At 44.5% G+C, this 23,229-nt stretch overlaps 1 protein-coding gene across 6 annotated transcripts in view; it reads left to right on the top strand.

Annotated features, from left to right (window-relative positions):
* Positions 1-23,229, top strand: part of DENND5B (DENN domain containing 5B) — a 1,683,961-nt gene that overhangs the window by 1,165,829 nt on the left and 494,903 nt on the right. For all 6 annotated transcript variants that reach the window (XM_069628551.1, XM_069628550.1, XM_069628552.1 and 3 more), the window contains one exon: positions 15,106-15,251. In XM_069628551.1, the coding sequence (XP_069484652.1) occupies positions 15,106-15,251 (146 nt within the window). The remainder of the gene's footprint in view (positions 1-15,105; positions 15,252-23,229) is intronic.

The following is a 23,229-nucleotide window of genomic DNA, read 5'->3' as shown; positions in this document are numbered from 1 at the left end:
TTAAGACTACAGGAGTAAGCAGTAAACCCAATTGGTAGCAGTCGGTAACACCGAGATTTACCTGGAAGCTGTGGCGGAGCAGTCAGACTTCTCTCAAGAAGAGTAGGGCAGTATATAGAGTATACACAATAGGGCTAAAAACACAGTAGAGCAAACAAACACTGACCAGAGCTTTGCATCAAAAGTATATAATTATTTATTTAAAACACACTTTAGGAAATACACTAGCACTCCAAATCAAAAGTAAGTTAAAACAGTCAGGTAAAGTATACACACCTCCCTTGATAACTATTAGACAAGTCAGAGTTAAAACACCACTATTTGTTAAAACAGATGTGAGCACGTAACCTAGATGGCCCTCCAATAGTTAAGTTAAAGGGAGAGAAAAAGGCAGGGCTTAAAAATAAAACAGTTCCCAACACTTTTCTAGGTGCAGAGCAAGTAAATGAAGGCAGTATACAATGTAGAGCCAAAGTTCATAGGCCAGGCCCACTTTACATGGAGCAAAGCAAAATGTGCCCAAGATCACACAGTTTAAAATGCACTAAAAGTCTTTGCAGAATGTGCAAAAGAGGTTTGGGTGATTCAAGAAGTAAAGTTAGAAGGTCTGGGGCCAACGCAGTTGGAAAGCCAAGGATTTAAGGGTCACCTTTAGCAAACCGTGGAAAGGGAGGCCAAGTGGAACACCGTACCTTTAAAGTTGAGGAAGCTCCAGCGGTGCCAGTTGTTCCTGACAGTGGTTGCAGTTCGTGGCTTCGACCAGGGGAAGAGAAGATCTTGTCGAGGAGGAAACTTGGAGTCGATGCACTGCACAGCGATGAAACCAGCCACAGAGTTTGTCGGTTAAAAGGTGCGTTCCTTTTATTCGCGGTCAAAGTGGTGAAGCTTGGCTATCCGGCCGCCAGGGTGCTTGGCACGGGTTATTCGACCAAGAGACGTCTTTGGAAGGCGAAATGGCGAACTGGTTGATCCCACCAGCTTAGAGGGAGAAGACTCTTCCATCAGAAGATCTCCTCTTGTAGTTGGGGAAGTGGTGAGGTCGTTGCAGCAGGGCTCCACCGGTGGTGTCGTCGTTGCAGATGGCTTCAGCTTCTCCCCTCTTCAGATTCTTAGGTCCTGTGGCGACTTCTGAAGTTCCAGTCCCAAAGGCCCTGCTTTTATGCAGAAAAACCCCCATTCAACAGCCTAGCTGTCACTCACATATGCCAATCAGAATAGAGTGCGACTTGAGTTGCTAAGGCAACGCAGTCCAGGGTGCCAATTCCCCTCCCCACACATCCTGTGGAATCCAGACAGAGTGGCACCAGTTGGAGGGCTTCTGTAGAGAAGCACGCCAAAAAGTGGAACAAAGGACTCGACCTTGTTTAGAGTTACAGAGACGGACACAAACGCCATTTTAGAAAAAAGTTCTGGCAAACAGACCCAACCGGGGAATTTATTTTAATTAAATAAACCAGCGGTATATTTAACATTACACCAAAAAGTGGTGCGTTTAAAATCAATGGGAAAATCCCATAGAGAATATTCCGGTGGAATATTTCGCGTGGTAACCACTGCCACCAGCCAGGGACTGGACAGTGCCCCCTTGAAAACAGGACCAGGGGCAATCTAATGAACCCCTTCCAGTACTTCCACAGTATGATGGTTTGTACTGGTTCTGTTCACAATTTTGGACTAGTAAAGTCAATGGTGACTTTACATACCCTGGGAGACAGTAGTCAGTCCCAGGGTATGGAGTCTATGTTTGGGAGTCACTATGACACCCCTGTGTTACTGCACTGAGTGTGCTGTGTAACACATACACTAAAACAGATGATGCCCTATGGAGTAAAAAGGCAACCCCATAGCCCATGAACACACACTAAGTCAAAGACATACCTCAAATCATGCAATAAGAGTGGGAGGAAAAGAGTCTCACTCTTAGCAGGAGAAAAAACAAACCCCAAAAATCCAGCAAAGCTGCTGGGGGACTCACTAGGTTTGGGATATTAGCCTTATAAGAGAATTCTCCCTAACACCAGGTGTCTATTTACCCTAATGATGATGAGAAGAGTTAGAGGTAGTGGGAGCGGGCGCTGCACACTGCACAGTTTGCATACCCACACATAAATAAAGCTTAGTTTGCCTTAATAAGTTTGCCAGGCTTAATGGATGTTCAGTCTGATATCTTTGTTCCTCTCCGTAGCTTAAGGGTGATAGACCTGGATCTACAGATTGTTAGTCAGAGCCCTGCGTTGGGACTGTAGTATGAAAATAACTTGTAGTAATTTACTGAAACATATGCGCGCATATAAAAATCATTGCTCCCAAAAAGAACATTTAAAGAAAGGAAGGTGTAATCGCATCAGTTCCGCAGGAATGACTAAACACCACATGTCTTGAAACCCCATTAAGTGCACTTGCTGCAAGTATTGTGAGGAAATAAGCCACTTTGTTAATCTTTTTTAACAGCGCCAAAGAAAAACAATGCACAAGCAATTGAATAGGGCACACACAGCAAACGTCTAGCAGTAAATTAAATTAATACTAGCGCGTCCTGCACACACAGCCTACTTCTAGGTTGTTTTTATATGACAGCGTTAAATTGGAACATTAGACTGCATTTGGCTCAGTTTAGTTAGACCAAAACAAATATATGCAGAAAGAAAAGTTCTTGCTGCTGTCTTGTTTGAGGTACAATTCTTGGTGAGAATTTGTGACTCTTGCTACCAAAATTTTATTGAAAGCAATGGTTTAAAAACATGTGGTCCATACCGCGATAACCACGGAATACCATCATTTAATTACAAGGTTATCATACCATCGGAAAATCAATACCGTGAAACCCCTACTTCATGATCCTTTATTTCCACACATCTAACACCCGCTGATTGTTTTCACAGCACTTATAGTAAAGTTCTTTCATTCAGAAAATAAACAGCCGAGGCAACTGTGGGCATACTTGCATTTGAGCCTCGGCTGCTATAACAGTTGAGACCTGCAAACGGCAGGCACGCCATTAAGTAAAGGATGTTAGAAGTCTGAAATACTTTTGTTGCATCATCGGTTTTACGGCTTGCTGACCGCAATTACACCCCTCCAATTGTAAAATCTTGGGCTTTATTCATAAATCAGACAGCCAAGGTAACTGTGGGCATATTTCCCTTTGAGCCTCGACTGTTCTCTTTGTTGGAAATTGAGCACCGGCCTTGCATTTATTCTTTCACTATGTTTTGCATAGGCAGCTTTTTTTGGTTGTTGGGGCGCACTTTAACCATGCCCTGTTTCATTTTGCGATCCTCTCTACCTTTTTGGGGTGACGTTCCCGTGTCAGACCTTTGGGGCTCATTCAATCACCCCGAGGTGATTTATGGTGGAGCCTTGTGTCCGCTGTGTTAGCCACTACTGTGGTTGGTGTCCGAGAGACTCTGCCCACTTCAGGGAGACCTGGGAGTCATGCCTGGAGGGAAATGGTTGGGTGAGGTGGGCACTGCACCCACTCCTGTTATCGCCTGCCGTGTGTGGCTTCGCTGCTTTCACTGGAGTGTCGCTGTGTCATCCTGCAGCAGGCTGCTTTGTGCAAAGCTGTTTATCCGAGGCTGCTTCATGGGCATGCATGCATGCATGCCTGCAGTTCTGACTCAGTCTGCCATCCTTCCAAGACTGATACCATTGCAGCCACGTACAATGGCAATCATTTTTATAGGCCAGTGGTGTGTGCTATACAAAAGGTCATTATTATCATTTAATATTGTTTTCAAAGTAATGCAGGATATGTTTGCGGGCTGTTTAATTGGGTTTGAAAGTGAGCTTTTGCCTAAAGCAGTTGAGTAGATTTTCTTTTAAAAAGCTTCCACAGGATTGGAAATGTGCAGGAAGGCCCCACCCTCAGTGGGTTAGGCCACCTGCAACTTGGTTAATATAGTTGCGCAAAATGTTTTCATGATACTTATTTGCCTGTAAAATACATTACCACAAGGTGATCAGATAAGCGACAGATGCCTGTTGGTGGCACAGAGGTCCCCCAACCTCGCCCTATGCATGTTGGCTGTGGGTGTACACGGTTCCCATCTTGCACACTGCATCCCCACAATGAGAGGTCCCTGTAGGCACTGAGTATTGGAAGCACCCAACTAACCTCTCCACTTTGCATTCACTAGGTTAGCATGTCAGTAGATCTGAGTACTCCTGAACACCACTGCATCACTCTGCGTTCACTAGGGTAGCATGTCAGTAGGACTGAGTACTCCTGAACCCCACTGCATGCCCACAGGGCTAAGTCCCTGTAGCCAGTGAATAGTGGAAGCACCCAGCTAACCTCTCTACTCGCTTGCTGAAGTAACCTATCAGACTAACCACGTGTGCTACATAGGTCAAGAGATCTGTTAAGTGATTTAGAGAGCATTCCCGTCCCCTCTGAAACACTCCCTTGCCCACCCTCTTCTTAGGAAACCCTCAGCCGAACCACCCTGCCCTGCTAACTACCTGCCAACCTCCATCACTCCTTTCCTGGGCAAACTCCTGGAAACGCTGGCTTTAACTTCACACTGAATCTGTTGGTTGTCTCCATGACCATCAGTCTGGCTTCAGAGCTGCCAGAATCTCTGCACTGGCTCCCAGTGGCGGCGGGGATTAAGTTCAAAACCCTCTGCATTATCCACAGAGCATTCTGGGGCCTGAATACCTCAACTCTCTCTTCCTAAATATCTTCCTTCTCGAACTCTTTGCTCATCTGCCTCCTACTCCTTCAGGGTCAGTCGCTTTTCCAAGCAACGAGTTGGTGGTAGATCTTTCTTCAGCTGCGGCCTCCCTCTGGAAACGCCACCCCGCCCTCCTGAAACTTGGAGAACCATCTCCGGTTCCGGAAGCACCTCAAGACCTTCCTCTTTGCTTCTGCTGTCTCTCCTCTCGACCCAGCTGATCTCCTGACTGAAACTACACGGGTCACCTGGCTACCCTCTGATCTTGGGCCCAGGTCCCCTCCCCCGCCAGCTGCACACCTGCGCTGCCTCCTAGGCAACCCTTGCACTTGAGGGCTGTTTCTGTATCCCATCAGTCCCCACCAGCTCTTGACACCTGATATCTGCACTTACCCCTGCTCTTGCCACTAGCTGGCTACACTTTTTACCCATTATTACCCCTCTGTTCCCCATCCCTTGCCTCGTCGCCACTGAAACACTTGTGTATAGGTGCGTTATAAATGCCATATATCATAGATCATTAATTTCACGCACGTCTGAGTAAAGTAAGCAGAACATTTTAGAATGTATTGCCCAAATACAACTTTTTTTCCTTACCCTTGATGTAGGTAATGTATAAAAGAAAGGCTTGCATGCTTAACCTCTTAGAGCTATTCATTGAATATATATTTGAGGTGGGAGGCAAAAAAAGCAGCGCGGGAAGTGGTTTATCATACATGCTTTAAAATGTGATTACCGGTAAGTGAGCCACATATGCTGGCTACCTTAAACAAATAAAACATATCTCTTTATTGATTTTACTTGAGTGAGACAACAACCCCATAAATGGATATCCGGTCCTATTATTCCCGTGCGACAGTGAAGCGTCAAACAGATAATACTGTAAAGGAGCCGCAGCAAGACAAGAGGGAGCTGAATGACTCTTCCATGGATGAGGATCAAGTGTTTGAAAGAGAAGATGTGGAATATAGTAACCCTATGAGTGCTGATGCTTCCACAGAAGGTGTTGAACCCTCGTCATCACAAAGTCCAGGTTCAAGCATAATGCCTCCACCCACCAACCAATGCACTGCTTGTCGAAATGTATGCACTGACTTTGATCGACCTCAGAGAGAAGTAATGGCTGTTGATGCTGTCAAGGGAAAGGCACCACCAGGTCCCAGTGATATCAGCCAGTGTGCTAGTGAAGGCCCTCGACAGCCTGTCTTAAAAACATATCCTCAAACAAAACTGGGATCCCGCCTTAGGTCATTCTGTTCGCATTGGTTTCAGGTATACACATGGCTAGAATACTCAATTTCCTAGGATGCAGCATACTGTTTTCCATGCCGATTTTTTTTCGATGTCCAAACCTCTTTATGGAGAACTTAAACATTTAACTTTTATCAGTGTAGGCTTCACCAACTGGAAACATGCATTGGAAAATGGCAAAGGAATATTGCAGCATCAGAAGTCTGCTTCCCATAAGGAAGGCTATGTGAGATGGGAGGATTTCAAAAGAAATATAAAAGATGATACATCAATCATGAAAGGGCTCAGTGATGCAAATACCAGAGATTTAGCTGAAAATCGGCATTACATTAAAACAATTGCTCAAGTTTTACTGTTAACTGGCAAAACTAAAATTGCCCAAAGGGAGCATCGCTGCAACTCTGACATCAATCACGGAAATGTGAGAGAAATATTGTATTTACTTGCTGAAAGAGACAGTATTGTAAAAAAGAAACTTAATGGGCCCAAAAATGCACGCCATTTACATCCGTCCATTCAAAATGAACTTCTGTCAATTATGGCTGCTCTCGTTGGAGAGGGCATTGCTGAAAGCCTTAAAGGAAGCACATTTTCTATTCTTGCTGATGAGACTAAAGATCTCAGCAAAACCGAACAGCTGTCTGTTGTGAAATACTTCATAATAATTCTGTCCATGAAAGATTCCTGAAATTCTACAAAGCAGATAGCCTTGATGCAGAATCTTTAACATGCTATATATTTAATGTCCTATCATCATTGGGCATTGATAAAAATGAATGTGTTGAGAAAGGGTATGATGGGGCCTCAGTGATGAGTGGTCGGCTTAATAGTGTGCAAGCACGGGTTCAAAAAGAGGTGCCCTCTGCACTTTATGTTCATTGTATGAATCATCGGCTTAATTTAGTCATTGTTGACACGATTAAAAACGTATATGCAGCAACTGAGTTTTTTGTGAAATTGGAGAAGCTTTGTGTTTTGCAGTACATCTGTTGTTCACTCTGTGTTTGTAAGCGTTCAAACAGAAATGTCAAAACAGGTCATACAGTTAAAACACTTAAGTGATACAAGGTGGATATGACAATATTCTGCCTGTAAAGCTGTCCTCCAAACACTTGAGCCTCTTCTGGAAACCCTCACACTAGTGGCAGAAGGGAGACATACAGAAAGAGCAATAGAAGCAAATGGCATTCGGCAATTCATTGACTTCAGCTTCATTCTAGCACTTGTGCTTTTTGAAAACATATTAAAAAGGACTGAGACACTATCAAATATGTTACAGCAAGCAGATCTTGACTTGGCCTCCGCTGTTGTCCTTGTACGCACAGTCATAGAAGAACTTGAGGAAGTGCGTAATCAAGACATGGATGCAACTATACAAAATCTCTGGGACGAAGCACTCCAGCTGAGCAGTAAGTGTGGTATAGCAGCATCTACAAATGATCAGGCTTAACCGCCTTGCAAAAAGCGTGATTGTCGACTGCCTTTCCACTTAAGAAATAGTGCCATAATGGAGACTGTGGGACAGCGACCAAGACTGCGCACAAAAGATGATTTCACTAAACATTTTGTGAATGTAGTTCTTGACCGGATAATCTCAGAACTAAAATCACGCTTTTCAAAAGATTCTTTGCTGATCATGGAAGGTATACAGGCACTAAATCCCAGATCTGATTCTTTTCTCAGTTTTCAGAAATGGTCACAAATGGCCACATTCTACTCCTGTGATCTGGATAACTTGCAAACAGAACTAAAACGGGCACTGGTAACCTTAGCAAGGAAGAAGGCCTCTGATGCCATTAAGGTGAATACAATTATGGAGTTCACAAACTTTCTGGAGCCTTATGCTGTTCCATTCTTTGAACTGTACCGACTTTGTAAAATTGCTTGTGTCTTGCCAGTGAGTAGCGCTTCATGTGAAAGAAGCTTTTCTGCGCTAAAGTTAATAGTCATATCTGCGCACAACAATGACAGAGGAAAGGCTGTCAGATCTTGCCACACTAGCAATTGAGTCCAGACTTGCTGGGCAAATAAGCATGGACATTGTAATTGACAGGTTTGCATTGATCCACAAAAATTCATGTTTGAATCTTTATTAATGTAAACAGTTTTCTGTAGTTTGAGACCACAAACGCGCGTGTTCAGTTTCAGCCTTAGCTTTAAGATTTTTGGCTTTCAAGTTAAGTTACATGTTGCAATTGAGGTAGGAAAAGCATTTGACAATAAAACGATTTGTAAAAAAAATCTAATCTTCTAAATTAAGCCAGTTCTGCATTGTATGTGCTCAGGAGAAGTACTTTCAGCAGTGATACTAAAGCTTACACATTGGGTACAGCTCTATGGAGGCACTATTGTAGGGGATTTTACACTCTACTTTGTATATGATGCATCTGCTGCAAGGCTACACCTTGTACATGGTGACTTACCAGATATGATTTTATATTCTGGAACATCGGAACCCAATGCCCCATGTACTCCTCGGCCAATATTAAAACTAGTGTAATTTCTACTGACCTATGATTCATGGCATGCGGCTTACAGTTGATGCCCTGGCTTCAGAAGTATTACAATTTTGCCCCGGGCCACTTTGGACTACTTTGCCCGTTTCAATTTGACAAAAGCATATTTATTGCCCTTTTATAGGCGGCCCCCCCCTACTTTTGTCTGTGGCCCCCTTTGTGCCCCCCCTAAATTTGATTCCTGGAGACGCCACTACTGCACATTTGACACAGGAGATATTCAGCGATAGAATTATGGTTTATTTATTTTTTGGGGGGTCTTGGGGTGGGGGGGGCTGGAAGTCTGCGGTGCACATATGGTGCGCAGATTGTGCACAACAGCTGGCGGGGCTGGGGGCGTGGAGCAGCTTGGGGTGTAAAAACTGGTTTCCAAGCGTGGCTCGGCTGTGACTCATGCCTGAATCATGCCGACTCACGATTCGGGGGCTTGGGAGAGGAATGGTCAGTGTTAAGAGTGGTTAAGAGGCAGTGCGGACTCCTATTAAGGAGTGTCCTCCTTACCCCGTGTCGCCCGTCCACACTTGACCGCACAGCCCCAGGGAATGTGGCATGAATCCCATGCCACAGCTGCAGCTCCTGTCCTATCACAAGTTGCCTGGCAGCTGCAGTGTCTGCCAACCAGTGGCTTCTGAGGCCGCCACCTCTCCATGGCCCGAAAAAAAGTGAAATATGCATCTCTCGGGTGGACAACTTAAACACCAGGTTCCAATATATTAAACCGGCGGGTAGCTCCGAAGGCTCACATGCCTGTTGCACTAACCTTTGTAGTTTTGTGGGTTTAGAATTTTTGCTCTGGCTGGCTTTCTTACCCTTTCACCCTTCTGAGGTTGAGACAATAAGACCCAATGTGTGGGTGTTAGAAAGGTGTAATGTCTGCGTCAGCTGTACCTCTATGGAGTTTCCTGTTGTGTCTGTACCTTAACCAAAATGCAATGCGTACAGATTTATTAAACATGTTTATATAAGTCCCCGATGACAGGCGCTTAGCAATTTCCGGGACAACAATTTACTTACCCAAGATCACACCTGACGTGAGGATTCTGCGTTGAATCGAGATTCCAATTTAGCTTATTTGCATTACAAAATTGGCTGGAGGAACATTTCCTGTCTTATGAGAGACGGGGGGGGGGGGGTTGCATTGTCGGCAAAATAACTGATGGTTATTGGCAATAACCTCCTTTGCCAGGTATGCGCCCTGGCCTTCGCCCCAAAACACTTTTCCGTCCCCCTCTCATGTTACTCCCCTTTCCCCACTCCGACCCTAGGTTCATGCCAACAATATACAACCCCCGCGGTACAGCGGCAGTACTGATGCAGTGAACTAAACGTTAAAACCTTCCCCTGTGGCACAGCGGCCTCCCCAGGCACGTATATACAAATCCATCTACTACACCCATGTAGCACTGGGCCGGGAAAAGACGGCTCATACCCCGCCCATCCCAAACAACCACGTTGCCTGTGATTTAACAAACCCAGGCGGTGCTGCAACCTCTCAGGGCACACAAAACATTGCACAGAGAACATGGAGTGCCTCCTCATGGCCGGTCACGTCTGCTCCACCGCACTGTACATAAATGTATTCATATCCCCCATATCATCGACCTGGCCCAGCATTACTCTACCAGCGCGTGCCCCACTGGATACATGCATTCTCCTGCACCTCCCCATGCCCAAACATATTCTAGTTCTCTGCCGCCTGCGATCATATTGCTCGCTACCCAACAACGTCCTGGCAAACAGTGTGGCACAGAGACCGCACAATGCAGCAGTTCAAACTACGCAGTACTGTTCCTGCTCCCCGCACATACCACTCCAAACACACGCATCTGGGGCAAACTGCAGTTTAAGGTACCTTGCAAATAGCATGTGCACCCTATGGTCTCCAGGCAGCCATCTCCAACACAAGGTCCAGGGCTTAGGAAGATGCTCATTTAGTCCTTCCATCAAAACTCCAGAGAGGAGGAGGTGGGTTGAGTAGGAATAGGAACCATAGAGGCTTTTTGCCAGACGAATATCGAATTCAGAAACATCCAGAATGTAAGTTGAGATGGGTTTCCTTGGAATGTGACCAGCTTTGCATCTCACGCCTGACTATTCATGACAAGTAAGAGTAGGAGAGGTGAAATCTTATACTAATCCGAGTATCTCTGGGTTAATGCTATAGCATTGAACTTTTCAGGGGTAAATAAACATTTAACGGATGAGGTTTAGCTGGATTTTGTCCCCACCTATGGGGTAATAGGCCTACAGGAGACCTGGCCAATTCTGTGGCCCCTTTTGCAGGGGTATGCCAGGTTTGCCATTCCGGCAAAGCAAGGTACGGGTGGAAGACCTAGTGGAGGAGTTTTAACTTGGGTCTATGCTGCGATTTTCTTTTCTTGTATATAACCTTTGAGAATGGATCGACTGACTTATTGAAATTGCATGTGAAATTGAAGAATGGGTCTAATGCTCTTACTAAATCTACACAACCAACTGCATGCAGGAGGTGGGAATTGGACTCCTCTCATTGGCTCAAGAAAGGATTGATGCATGGAGGCTGGAAGGGAACTCCCCACTAAATTATATTACTGGGAGATTTTAACCTGCAATTCGAGCCACTGCATGTAATGACTGGGATCTCGGAGGAGGAGGACTTGGTGTGGAGAATTACATGCCTCAAATCGAAAGAGAACGTGCAAGCAAATGGAAGAGGTGGCCAGTCTTATTTTAGCATTGAACCGAAGGGCTTGTAATGGCAGGTGTCCAGGGGACTATTCGCCGGCCTTAATGTTTAGTGGGGGTACACGTAAGAGCCTGATTGATTACATGCTGTTGAATGTGGAATCTTGGGCCTCAATAGGAAATTTGGCAGTTCTGAAGGCGACCCTCATCCTTTGACTCTTAAGCTAGATGGCGCCATTTGTGGAGCCCAGGCAGAGCTAGTAGACGGCTCAAATGTAGTAGTGACCATGGTTGGACACGCTAGGCGCACAATAAAATGCAAGGTTGAATCTTGATAATGTAATTCCACTGATGTTTTGTAGTAATGCCCCAGACTTTTTCACCAACCAAGATAGATATGAGGACATAAAGGACTTGTATACCAAGATAACTAAAAGTCTTGGCAGGCTATTCACTAAACGACTTGGAACAGTAAAAGTAGGACGCCCGCCCTGGTATGATGGTGACTGCTGTCGCTCCAAGAGCCTTCTAATCCACCATGCAAAGTGGATTCTTTTGTAACATGTGCAGAAGCCTCACCTAAATTTACATGGAATCGAGGGGACACGAGGTCAGTGATTGACTTCTTTGCCGTGTCCAACACCTTGATGCACGCACTTGACCCCGTCTTAATTCATCCAATAACTACGGGTGACCATGCCCCTATTCAGTTACAATTGGAAATACCCTTTGTCTGCCGTTAATCCATTAATTCCATTGAATGAAATTGATCGGCCTTTCATTTCCATAAGATGGAATCCATTTGTATGCCTAAAAATAAGAGCTAGTGAGAAATTATCGAAATAAATTCTTAAAAATGGCTTATATCTATGAAAATGAAAATAAGATCAATGAGATTGTCGCCCACGGAATAAAAACCATTTGCGAACAATGGACACATAAACCTACTGTTCCCATCCTAAACTTTGATCCTGAGGTACATCTGCTAAAACGCAATAAGAACAAAGAACTGCGCACCATCAAAAAGTATACTAGAGACCCTGAGCATTATGTTCATTTAAAAAAATGTACTCTACAGAAATATAAAAACGAATTGGTCTTTTTGCGCATCACTAAAGAGAATAATCTTAATTGCGAGCTCATAAGAAAGATCTGCAAACACAATGCGAAGTCAGTTCGGTAATATTCCAGACATTGTCAACAAATAGTGACAATATTATATCTGCACAAACTTGGAATATATAATATATATATATATATATATATATATATATATATATATATATATATATATATATATATATATATATATATATATATATATATATATATATAAAAAATTTGCTCTTCCAACTCGCTTTGAACAGGTGGAATTGTGTTCCAACATAAAATTGGAGTGGGAATGTTTCTCTTGCTCTGAATTTGACATCTCTTGGGCTATAAAGAAGCTTTCCCACTCCAAGGCTCCTGGTCCTGACGGGATTCCTCTGTGTGTATATAAGGCGGACCCCGCCTTATTGGCTCTCATTCTGAAGATTACATTTGACCTAATATTAAGGATAGGGAACATGCCTGCGCAATGGGGGGAACATCGATAATTGTCCCTATATTTTTAAAAAGGTAACCGTAGTGATCCACTGAATTATAGGCCAATATCTCCAATAGATACCAGTGCCAAAATATTTGCGACATTAGTGCTCCATGAACTTGACAATTTCATATCACAGAAGAACATCCTATCTAAAGCACAGATTGGTTTTAGGAAAAATATGTCGACAATGCGGAACGCAACTTTGATGTCGCATATTCTGGCAAATACAAAAAAAGGGGGTGACTCCTGTCTACATTACAAGTATCGATAAGCCTGCAATGTTTGATAACATGGTAAGGAAGTTGCTTTGGAAGAAAATGGTTAAAGTTGGCTTCCCAGCAGGATTAATATTCTGGATCATGAGATTATACTCCCATACAGCATACAGGGTCAGAATTAATAAAGAGGGAGCAACTACTGAGTCCATTAAAACATTGATGGGATTAAAGCAGGGTTGTAACCTTGCAGCCACTCTTTTTGATTTGTATTTGTGTGATGTAGAGTATCTGGAGTGCGATGGGTATGTATCCTGTAAGAATGGGTGGTTTCAGAATTCATTGGCTGGCCTTCGCCGACGATTTAATCATCATGGACTCTACGCCGGCGGGGCTTCAAGCCAAGCTGTATGTCTTTGAGAAATATGCCCATGAGATCAACCTTGCTCCTAATGCAGCGAAAACAAGTATATTGGTCCTCCACACAGGAAAGAAGTTGAAGTCATTTAAATGGAAATTGGGTGATTTGGTGGTGCAGCAGTTATCAGAGATATGCTACCACCTTAGTAGTAATTCATCGGTTAGCCTGGGGAAGGAAAGATTGACCCAAAAAGCACGGCCATTGGCAAGCCAAATGAAAATTATCTTTGCGAAATTCTGCTGTTTTTCATTAACCCCGCTGCAGGATTTTTTATAATGAAAGTACAGGCCGTACTAATTTACATCTTGGATATGTGTCTGTTTGACCTAACGGTATTTCTTGATACTCTACAGGGCCGTTTACTCAAAGGGTCTCTGCATTTAGCATTAGCAATACCTAACTGCGTCATTAGGCATGAGTTGGGGATTATTTCACTGTCATGTAGGGTCCTATGGCGTGCTTTATGTAATTATGCGAAAATGCTGAATCCTCCAAACAGTCTATATGGGGAGATTCAAGCATTGATTAAGGTTCAAACGGTCCCTTCGGTCGATCAGTACAAAATACGTATGCAAAATGTATTGGACGGCCCACCTGCGTATGTTAAAAAAAAAACTGTTGAGAAAGATTGGATAGACACTATTGAACAAATACAACAATATTAATCATTTACTGAATATGCTAAATTTACCCACGAGAGATTGCCATGTTGCAAGTATATTTGTATCTTTCCATGCATGACCATAAGAGCATATTATATACGCTTTAAATTCAACCAGTTTCATACAAAGGAGCGATGTAGAAACTGGGCTAATATGTAACCTAATATGCAATGTATGAAGTGTAGATTCCTGGATTGTAATGAGCCCTCGGAGACGCTGAGACATTTGATCTTGGAATGGCCGTGCTTCAAATCAGCACGTCCATGCTATTAATGAAATTTGCAAAACCTGATTTTGTTGATTCCACAGTGCTCGTGTGGGAAAGGTTGATGAATTGCAATTATTACCCTATAATATTTGCACTAGGCCATCTTTTAAGGATTATTGAAAAGGAGTTGGCTTTGAATGCTTAAGTGTGATGTAATTAGAAAAAGATTAATTTGTAATTTTAATGGTTTTAGACATCATTTATGTGAATTTTTGGAAGTAAATTAATTGTTTTAATATTGTAAATATGAAATGGATTCAATAATGAATGTAACATGTTTTGTAAAAGGTTTTATTAACAAAGCCAACAAAAAAAAAAATTTAGACTTGCCATGATTCACTTTTGCAGTGGAGGAATAACAACAATGTGAATAAGTTGTAGCATTCTGTTTTGAAACCTTGATTTTGCTAAATGTTTGCACAGTTGTTTTCCTGGTTCATATATTTTGTCCTGGTTCATACTTTTCTTTGGCTGGTAGCTTGGGGCTCCCAGTGAAAAAAAGATAGTATAGAGCATGTTACCTTCCAACTGGGATGAACTGTTAATTTGCCATGCTGCCAATGTTTTATGTTTACAGTAACATTATCTGTTGAAGTTAATTGAGGCCACATTTAATGTATTTTGCTAGTTCTGTAAAAGCATTGAACTAGGATTGCATGGTCTCATTGTTTGTCCTATTGTGCTTTGTATGCAGGTGGGTATTTTCTCCTATTTCAGCTCCCTTGTGTAAGAGGATGTTTATTTTTAAAGATTGAACATAGTGACTGCCTGTATGGGGTTGTATCTGTCAAGAAGAAAATAAGCTTTGTAATTGTAATCTATATTTTTATATTGCCAGTGATTCCATACCGAGCAGTCATAATCCCCATAAAAAAACTAAGCAACTCAATTACTACTTCCAACCCATGGATTTGTGTTTCTGGGGAACTTGGGGACACCGGAGTAATGCAGATTCCAAAGAATCATCTGGAAATGACCTTTGAGGTTGGTTTAGCTTAACATTGTATCTTTTGTGATCTGTTATTTTTTTAAATTTTTTTACAGGTTGAAAAAATACAAGTGTAATTTTGTAATAGGTTGTTTGCTAAGCAAATGATGAAGGTTCATTTTTCCATATTCTCATGTTGCCTGTATTTTCTATAGGATGGCTAGTATTAACTTGTACAGAAAACCATATAGAGTATATATGTGCGTAATGGATTGAGAGGATTCATTTAAATTAAGCAATGCTTTATCGTTCATCATATTGGGGTGGACCCTACCGTAGCAGCTTGAGTAGGCTTGAAATTGGGGCCGGCTGAAGTAATGCGTGGCAGGGGACGTAACGAGAGAGAATGAAGGGCTTTCTTTTTTTTATAAAAGGAAACAAAAATGGGATCATGGGTGTGTCCCCTGTAGAGGGGAAAAAGGGAGGGCTTATGGGCTGACGTCCATGAAAAGAGCAAGGCAGGGATGAGTAAGAGGGAACAAGGGACACTGCTCCCCCTTCTGCAGGAGCACACCATAAGGAGTGGTGTAAGATACCAAAAAAAGGAAAAAGGGGATGGAAGGGGGCCATGGAAAAGGGGAACAGGTGGTGGTGTGGCACAGCATAAGGCAATTTAGTTCTTGATGGGTGTCTTGGCCTTCGTCACAGTGCTGAGACAAGATTGTGTCTTTCCAACGGGTACCTCGCTCCCACAGATCTCAAAAAATTTTAGGAGAAGATATGATATTGAGGAAATTCCTGGAAACACTAATTATCAGCTATTCTGTCTCCAATAATCAATTGCAGTGTTTTTCCTTGAAATCAATTAACAGTGCTGTTCTTTCAAATGTAGAAACAATTTCCCTTAAACATTTGAATATGAAGGCTCTATATCAGACTTGAAAATTATTATAGAAAACCATCCAGGCAGATAAGTTAAAATTCACATGTTCCATCACGCAGGGCAGAGTTACAAAAGCAATATCACAATAAAGAGGAGCCCGGGAATTACCGCCCCATCGCACTCCTCGACGTAATCAGCAAGGTGTTCGGCGCCCTCCTATTAAAACATTTCCAGCGATGGGCCAAAAATTCTGATTGCGCGGATCCTTTTCAAACTGATTCACTAAAAACATTGGGACCACTGCTAACATTGTTTGCGCTGAAAAGCAAAATCATCGACGGGGCACCCGAGTCTTCGTGGCCTTCATTGACCTGGCTCGAGCATTTGACCAGGTCAATAGAGCGACCTTATGGAAGAAACTTCAAGAGTGGAATTGTCCAGCTAACATTCTAAAGCCTATACGCGCCCTCCACAAGAACACCAAGCTGCGAGTTAGGCTAAATAAGCTGGTCTGCTTTCCGAGGAAATCGCGCCAGGAAGAGGAGTGATGTCCCTTAGCCCCAGCCCTCTTCATAGCGTACATGGGCGACTTCAACGTCTCAGAATCCACCATCCGATCTTTTCCGCCCACAACGGGCTCTGAGAAAACAACACGCCTGCTGTACGCGGATGATATGATCTTGATGGACCTTACCCCCATCGGCCTGCAACGCCATCTCGACAACTTGGCAGCATTCATATATGGGAATGACCTACAAATGAGCGTGGCAAAAACAAAGATTTTAGTCCTGGAAAAATCTAAAAGAAGCAAGGAACATATGAGCTGGTTTCTCGAAGGAGTAGCCCTTGAAAAGGTGCAACACTTTAAATATCTTGGAGTGACACTTGACTGCTCCAAAACAAATGCGGCACTACAAGGATCTCTTTTGGCAAAAGTAAGAAAACTATCAGCCCAAGCTCGTGCGATAGATAAGAAATATGGCCGCTTTCCCTGGTCCCAACGATAAGATTCTACCGAGCAAAGGTGGTGCCCTCATTGACATATGCCGCAGAGGCCATGCCACAAATTCCGGCGATGCTCTGGACTCTGCTGGAAGGGTACTTCTGGCTATCCGTTGTGGGTCTCCCAAAATGCATATTCACGTTTTTGATCAGGAGAGAACTAGGTCTCCTCTCACTGGCTGCGACTACTGAAATCAACAGCATGATGCTATACAGGAAAATCCTGCTGCCAAATTGTCCTACCATCTTAGACATAATCAGGAAAGAAACACAAGGCACGCAATGCACAATGCTGAAAAACTGGGAAACAGCATGTAGATCAAAGCTGAACGAAATGTTGTCATCGGAAGCGGAGTTAATACAAAACCCGATGAAAATAAAGAAAATCGAGGAGCTCGACTGGATAAAGACCCTGGATCATGCAGATGAGTTCAAATCAACCAGCCCTCTCCCCCTACAGCCGGGCAAACTGAACTCAATTCCGAATTACCTGGCAAAATTCCCAAGCAAACCAGTAAGAAATCTCTTCTTGAGGGCACGTCTAAATCTCCTTGACACCCATGAGATTTTGTCGATAAGAGGCCAATCGAGCTCCAACAAATGTCGCTTCTGTAATAATGAGGAGGAGATGGAAACAATCCGGCATCTGCTCCTGAACTGCCTGGGAACCCGGTCAATCAGCGGAAAATACCTGCTGTCACACTTGTCGGCATCCTACACCCAAGAGGAAGAGCTGTGGTGGAGCAGATTAATCAGTGGCCAAAGGACCGCTTGGACCATCGTCACAACACAGTCTCTGAAACAGATCCTTGTGTCCCTCCATCCTTTACCAACCTGTACATAACTTCAGAACCGGACTGGTTCCCATTTTCAGATTCAAAAATCACAATCCGTATTCTCCTTTTTCAGATGGCCTGTAGGTGGGAGAATAATGTTTAGTGACTTGCAGGTTGGTTGAAAATACACATTTGAGCTAGGAGGCTGCTCGTTTGTCTGAATGCCTGACAGAAAGGCAAGCTTAGGGGCAAATGCCTGACAGAAAGGCAAGCTTAGGGGCAAAGCTTGCCCCTAAGCCCGCGTCGGGGCAAGGGCGCGGTGTTTGGCGCCGCAGGACCTCCAGCTGCTTCCTGGTCCCAGGCCACGCCCCCAGGCACATAAACTCTTCTACACGGCCCCGCACCGGTGAAGCCCGCAGCGGGGAAAGGGCGCAGTGTTTGGCGCCGCAGGACCTCCAGCTGCTTCCTGGTCCCAGGCCACGCCCCCAGGCACATACTCTTCTACACGGCCCCGCAGCGGTGAAGCCCGCGGCGGGGCAAGGGCGCGGTGTTTGGCGCCGCAGGTGTTCGGCGTCCGTGGTGGGAGGCCCTTTCCAGGTGCGGCTGGGGAGCAAGTAAGTGCAGGGGAGGCCTTACTTTTTGTGACTGCCCGAAGGTGTAAGGGATTAAAGGAGTAAAAGCCCGGAACTGTTTTGTGCTTGAGGCTTTGGCTCGAGGGGATCCGCCATGCGTCTGTTAAAGTCATTAAGGTCCCACAAGGGCCATGCTGTACTTAAGAAATCCTCTCCCACCTTGCCTCTCTCCTCACTCCCGTGCTGCTCTGAGCCCGCCCCCATCTGTAATGAGCAGTCACCATCACGTAAAATTGTGGGTATCAAGAGACTGAGCCACCAAGGAGGAACAACTGGAGTTAAGGCCCTTACTGCGGTCTCCTCACTCATTGACACTGCCCTTGTTGTTGGGGAAGTGACTTCTTCTAGCCACCTTACTTCTCTCTCGTCTGGAAAAGAAGTCCTGAACAATCTCCAAGTAATAAGGGACAGTAAAACTGATCTGGAAGGTCTTTGTGTTGGCGGTGATGGAGAGGATGGTGGTCAGGCGGGTCGGTCTCACATTCTCGGGGAGGAGGAGGGGGTACAGCAACAAAGGTGGTAACCATGGAGTCATCTCCAACCATAGAAGTAACTACGGATGGACGGCTGAGTTTGGGAGACTCTGCAGACATAGCCCCAAGCAAGGGCGGCAAGTCAGTTTGTCCAACCCCGGCTGCAGGGGAGTTCCGGGCCCCCACTATGACATCTCGCCTATTATTTCCGCTTCCTGCCTCTGATGAACCATGCCCGGGGACGGAGGGGGAACTGGTTCGGCATACAGAGCTTACCAGGGGCTGTCAACCATCTAGCCTCTCTTGGCACCTCCCCTGGTACCTCATCGGGTGCGTTATGTTCTGAACTTGCACTTGCTTTGGATGTTGCAGAGGATTGCGATCATAACTTTGGCTCTGGAATGGTTGTGGGTTTGTCCAGTTCCTCTCCTGCCCCCGTTCCCACAGAGGAGGGTCAATCCAGCGACGGCTCCATGCATAACCAACCCCTCTGCTCTCGCAGCCCGTGTAATGAGCAAGGGTCTTCATCCTGTTCAGTAGCCAGCTCTTATCTCCATCTCTCCCCACTTAGGACCACTGATCGACTGGGTTGTAGTACTAGTATTGACATTGGAACAGGTACTGACACCCCAGTCGGGGGTGTCTTTATACCTAGGGGGGCCGGCTGTAAATGCAATCAAGTGCTGGTGGAGCTAGCAGCCATCAGAACTTTGCTCTCATCCCTCTTAGAAACTAAGGGGTGGGCTATGAGGGATGGGGTGCCTCTGATCACTTCAAACATGGGCAAGGGCCCCCCTGATCCTCCATGTGTATCTCAGGGGGAACAGGCTACCATGAGCCCTGTAACTATAGCTCCTACAATCGCCTCCCTTAGCTTGGGGCTGGGGAATGCGGGACCAGCAATTGCCATCAACCCCAGTGCAAGTAGTGCAAAATTTAAAGAACCTCATAGGTCGCCTGATCCTAAGGCAAAGCCTACCCCCTTGCAGGTCTATGTTCCACAACGAGAGGGCCCACAATGTACCTTCCCAGGGAAAAAGAGTGTGTATGGTCCACGGGGTAGTGGGGCTTCCTCCCAGCCCCTACCTCATTGCCAGTTCAAACACGCTAGGGTGTTCCCTCATGGGGTCCCCAAACTGGCGAGGGATGTGTATGAATCAAAGGATGCCCTGTTAAATAAAACCTTACACTGGCTACGGTCCACTAAAGGTTGTGCCTCAGTGCATAGGGAATCCATGGTGGGTTGTGTCAGAGTACTTAGTGGGGGAAATCAGCTCTGTAATACTGTGGAATTGGCCTTTAGGGACTGGAGTGTGGCAAACTAAGTCCTACGACAAAGTGAGGGAGCTGCCAGGACGTCCAGGAGTGGGATTTCAATCAATTAGTTCATATCCGGATACAGGGTCCGGATGCACCTGGCGGCCAACTGTGAGGTCATCCCCATTGTCCGGCGCTAACCTTATCCCGATAGGCCGTGATCGGTCAAGCACCTTGGTAAGGAGGCCACCATAAAGGGTCATTCTGGGACAGAATTAGGGATTTAATGAACTGTGGAGGTATTTTCTATTTGGGAGCAGTGATTGTAATTGCTTATCTGTGATGTTTTTGCATTTTTTTTTTGTGTTTGATGGATTTCTTTGAAAATCCGAATAAACTTGTTTGACTGAATATTGTGCCTCAACTTCAGTAAAGTTAACACAACCATGTGAACATCCTCTTCATGTTGCTTTTGGCCTAACAATGAATTCCAAGACCCACTGCAGATTCTAGGTGCAGGTTATGCCTGGCTTGAGTTTCTCAGTGGACTTGAATAAAGTTGTCCGTCTTTGAGACCTCTTCAGCTAACAGTCCTATGCTGCTTGGAAAATAATGCAGGAGTTCATGTAAGGCTGGACTTTGTGATTTATGTACTGTCCATACAGATAATTTAAACTTCCTTTTGGGCAAACCTGATGGAAAGGGAACCCTTCTTGCAACTTTTTTTTAAATCATTTTATTATTTTAGAATAAACATACAAAGAATAAAAAACTACAACATATCCATAACATCATGGATTTTCATCCAGATTGTAAAATACATAAATCTGCTATTAATCATGCAATACAGTTCATATATTTACAAAATTAAACAATTCAAACGACTATAAACCTCTATTTCACAACCAAATATTAGGCCTTTAACTTATAACAGACAACACAACATTGATAGACACAACAGACAACACCATATAATAATTACAATGATCCCCTAAATACTATAAACAGAAATTAATACGCGTGGTTGATAACTTTCAACCGTACAGTTTTAACAACTTAACTTTCTCGTAGTTTGATAAGGTTCGAACATCTAACAGCCATTAATCAACATTTGTCTTTTTCTTCGATTTCCAAACTTTAGTATTTGCTTTGCCGCCATTACCAAAACCTTATCAATCCAGTCTGCTCCAACTCTGACCTCATCCCCTCTTTCTCTGTTTGATAGTAATAGCGTAGAGTAGAAAGTGCGCAGGAGAAACTCTCCCAGCACAATGTCTAATCTATGCAGTACTTCATTCCAAAAGGAGGATACTCTAGAGCATGTATCCTTCTTGCAACTTTAACTTATCAAGAAAGGCATGACCAAGATGAATCTTTCCATAACATTGTACAGTAGAAGCATGCAGAATCGTTCACTGCAGAAACTACCCTGCTACATGATCAGCTTCATATCTTAACATAGCCTGAAGCAATTTTTTTCTAATGTTAATGTTAATGTTAAAGGTCATTTGTACCGCGCACTATCACCACCGGAGTGGTCCCCTGGCGCTCTGGCGGCTCTGAAAGAGGGAGGGAGGGGTGGGTTAGTGGGTGGAGGCTGGAAAAGTGCAAGATTGCAGTGATGTGCTGTTGGCAGCCTCAGCCCGGTGGTTCCGTCGGCTGGGCCTGGGGTGTATGCGGCCGGTAGTCGTCGTGTGTTTTTGTTTTGTTGTTGCAGTGTAGTGAAGTTCGTGCGGTTTGCTGTGCTGGAGGTTAGTGGTTGTGTTTGGTTTGGAGTTTGAGAGGTGTATGCAGAGAAGGAAGTTGTTAGTGGTATTGGTTAGTTGGCATCTCTATCCTGGATTGAGCCGGTTGGGCTCGTGTAATCTTACACGACGGGATGCTTGTACACCCTGTGCCTCAGGAGGTACGTGCTCGTTTTTTTTTTTTTCTCCATTCGAGGCCGTTTGAGGATTTAGCTGTCCCCTCCGCCCGCTCCCTTAATAACTTTGCATGCTCCTCACCCCCCCACATGACTAGCGCAGCTGCTAGTGTCCATACTTCCGTTTGTGTGGTGATTAGTTGTGTCTTGCAATCTCTATGCAATCTGTTCGCTTCAAGAACACCCCTACTCCCTAGTATTCGCTGATGCCCAATCCCATGAAGGCCTAGTTTACAGGTCCTGTGCGCATTGCCCTTGACAAATGTCAGTTTCCTACCGCACAGGATCTGTCATTACTGTCTGGAGGAGAAACATGACCCTCAGGACTGTGGGTTGAGTCAGTCGATGCATTCGAAGGCTCTAAGGGAGCGGGTGGCAACGTTTTAAACTTTTTCTGCAAGAAAAAAGACAAGAGATCTCGTTTGAGGTCTCAGGGTGTGAAGCGGAGGTCGGAAGGTCCTTCCTTAGGCTGCAAGGAGAACAAGAAAAAGAAACCCAGTAAGGGCTCCTGTTTACTGAGCAGTTCCTCTCTGCACCACACTGCTTCCTCTTCAAAGTAGGAGTCGCCACTCCAAGGACTCCCCGGTAGTGGCTACGCAGGCACCGTTTCCCCACTTTGTCCCCCACTCCGGAGGAATGGGAGGATTTTTGGTTAAAGATGTTTGACATCTTCACCATGGGCCCAGAGGCGATGGTACCAAACTTAACACCTGAAAAATGAAAAAGCATCCTGGCATTCCGAATGCCTCAAGCAATGTACTCATAAGGCAAACCTGGATCGAAGCAACACATTGTATGCAGAGCATTTTTGTGAGCCAAAGCCGTCTATCTCCAACCATGGAGAAGTGCAACAAAGCTAGACTAGAAGATCAAAAATACCTTTGTATGGCATAAATAAATGCTTCTTTTGCAATGAAGAAGGAATAAGAAGAAATCAATTTTATTTGGTGGCACCTGATTTAGCGGGCATCTGTTTTAAGAGAGCAGAAGAACGGTCTAACAATGACGCATTGAAAATTCGTCTTAGCGATCGTACAGATCCTGAAGACCCTCACACAAGGGAAATTGCATATCCCAAGCTATGTTGGAA

Source organism: Ambystoma mexicanum, chromosome 12 (assembly GCF_040938575.1).
Source record: "Ambystoma mexicanum isolate Mex_15411 chromosome 12, UKY_AmexF1_1, whole genome shotgun sequence".
Classification (NCBI taxonomy): Eukaryota; Metazoa; Chordata; class Amphibia; order Caudata; family Ambystomatidae; genus Ambystoma; species Ambystoma mexicanum.
Note: the sequence above shows the minus strand (reverse complement) of the source record. Positions and strands in the feature narration are given on the sequence as shown.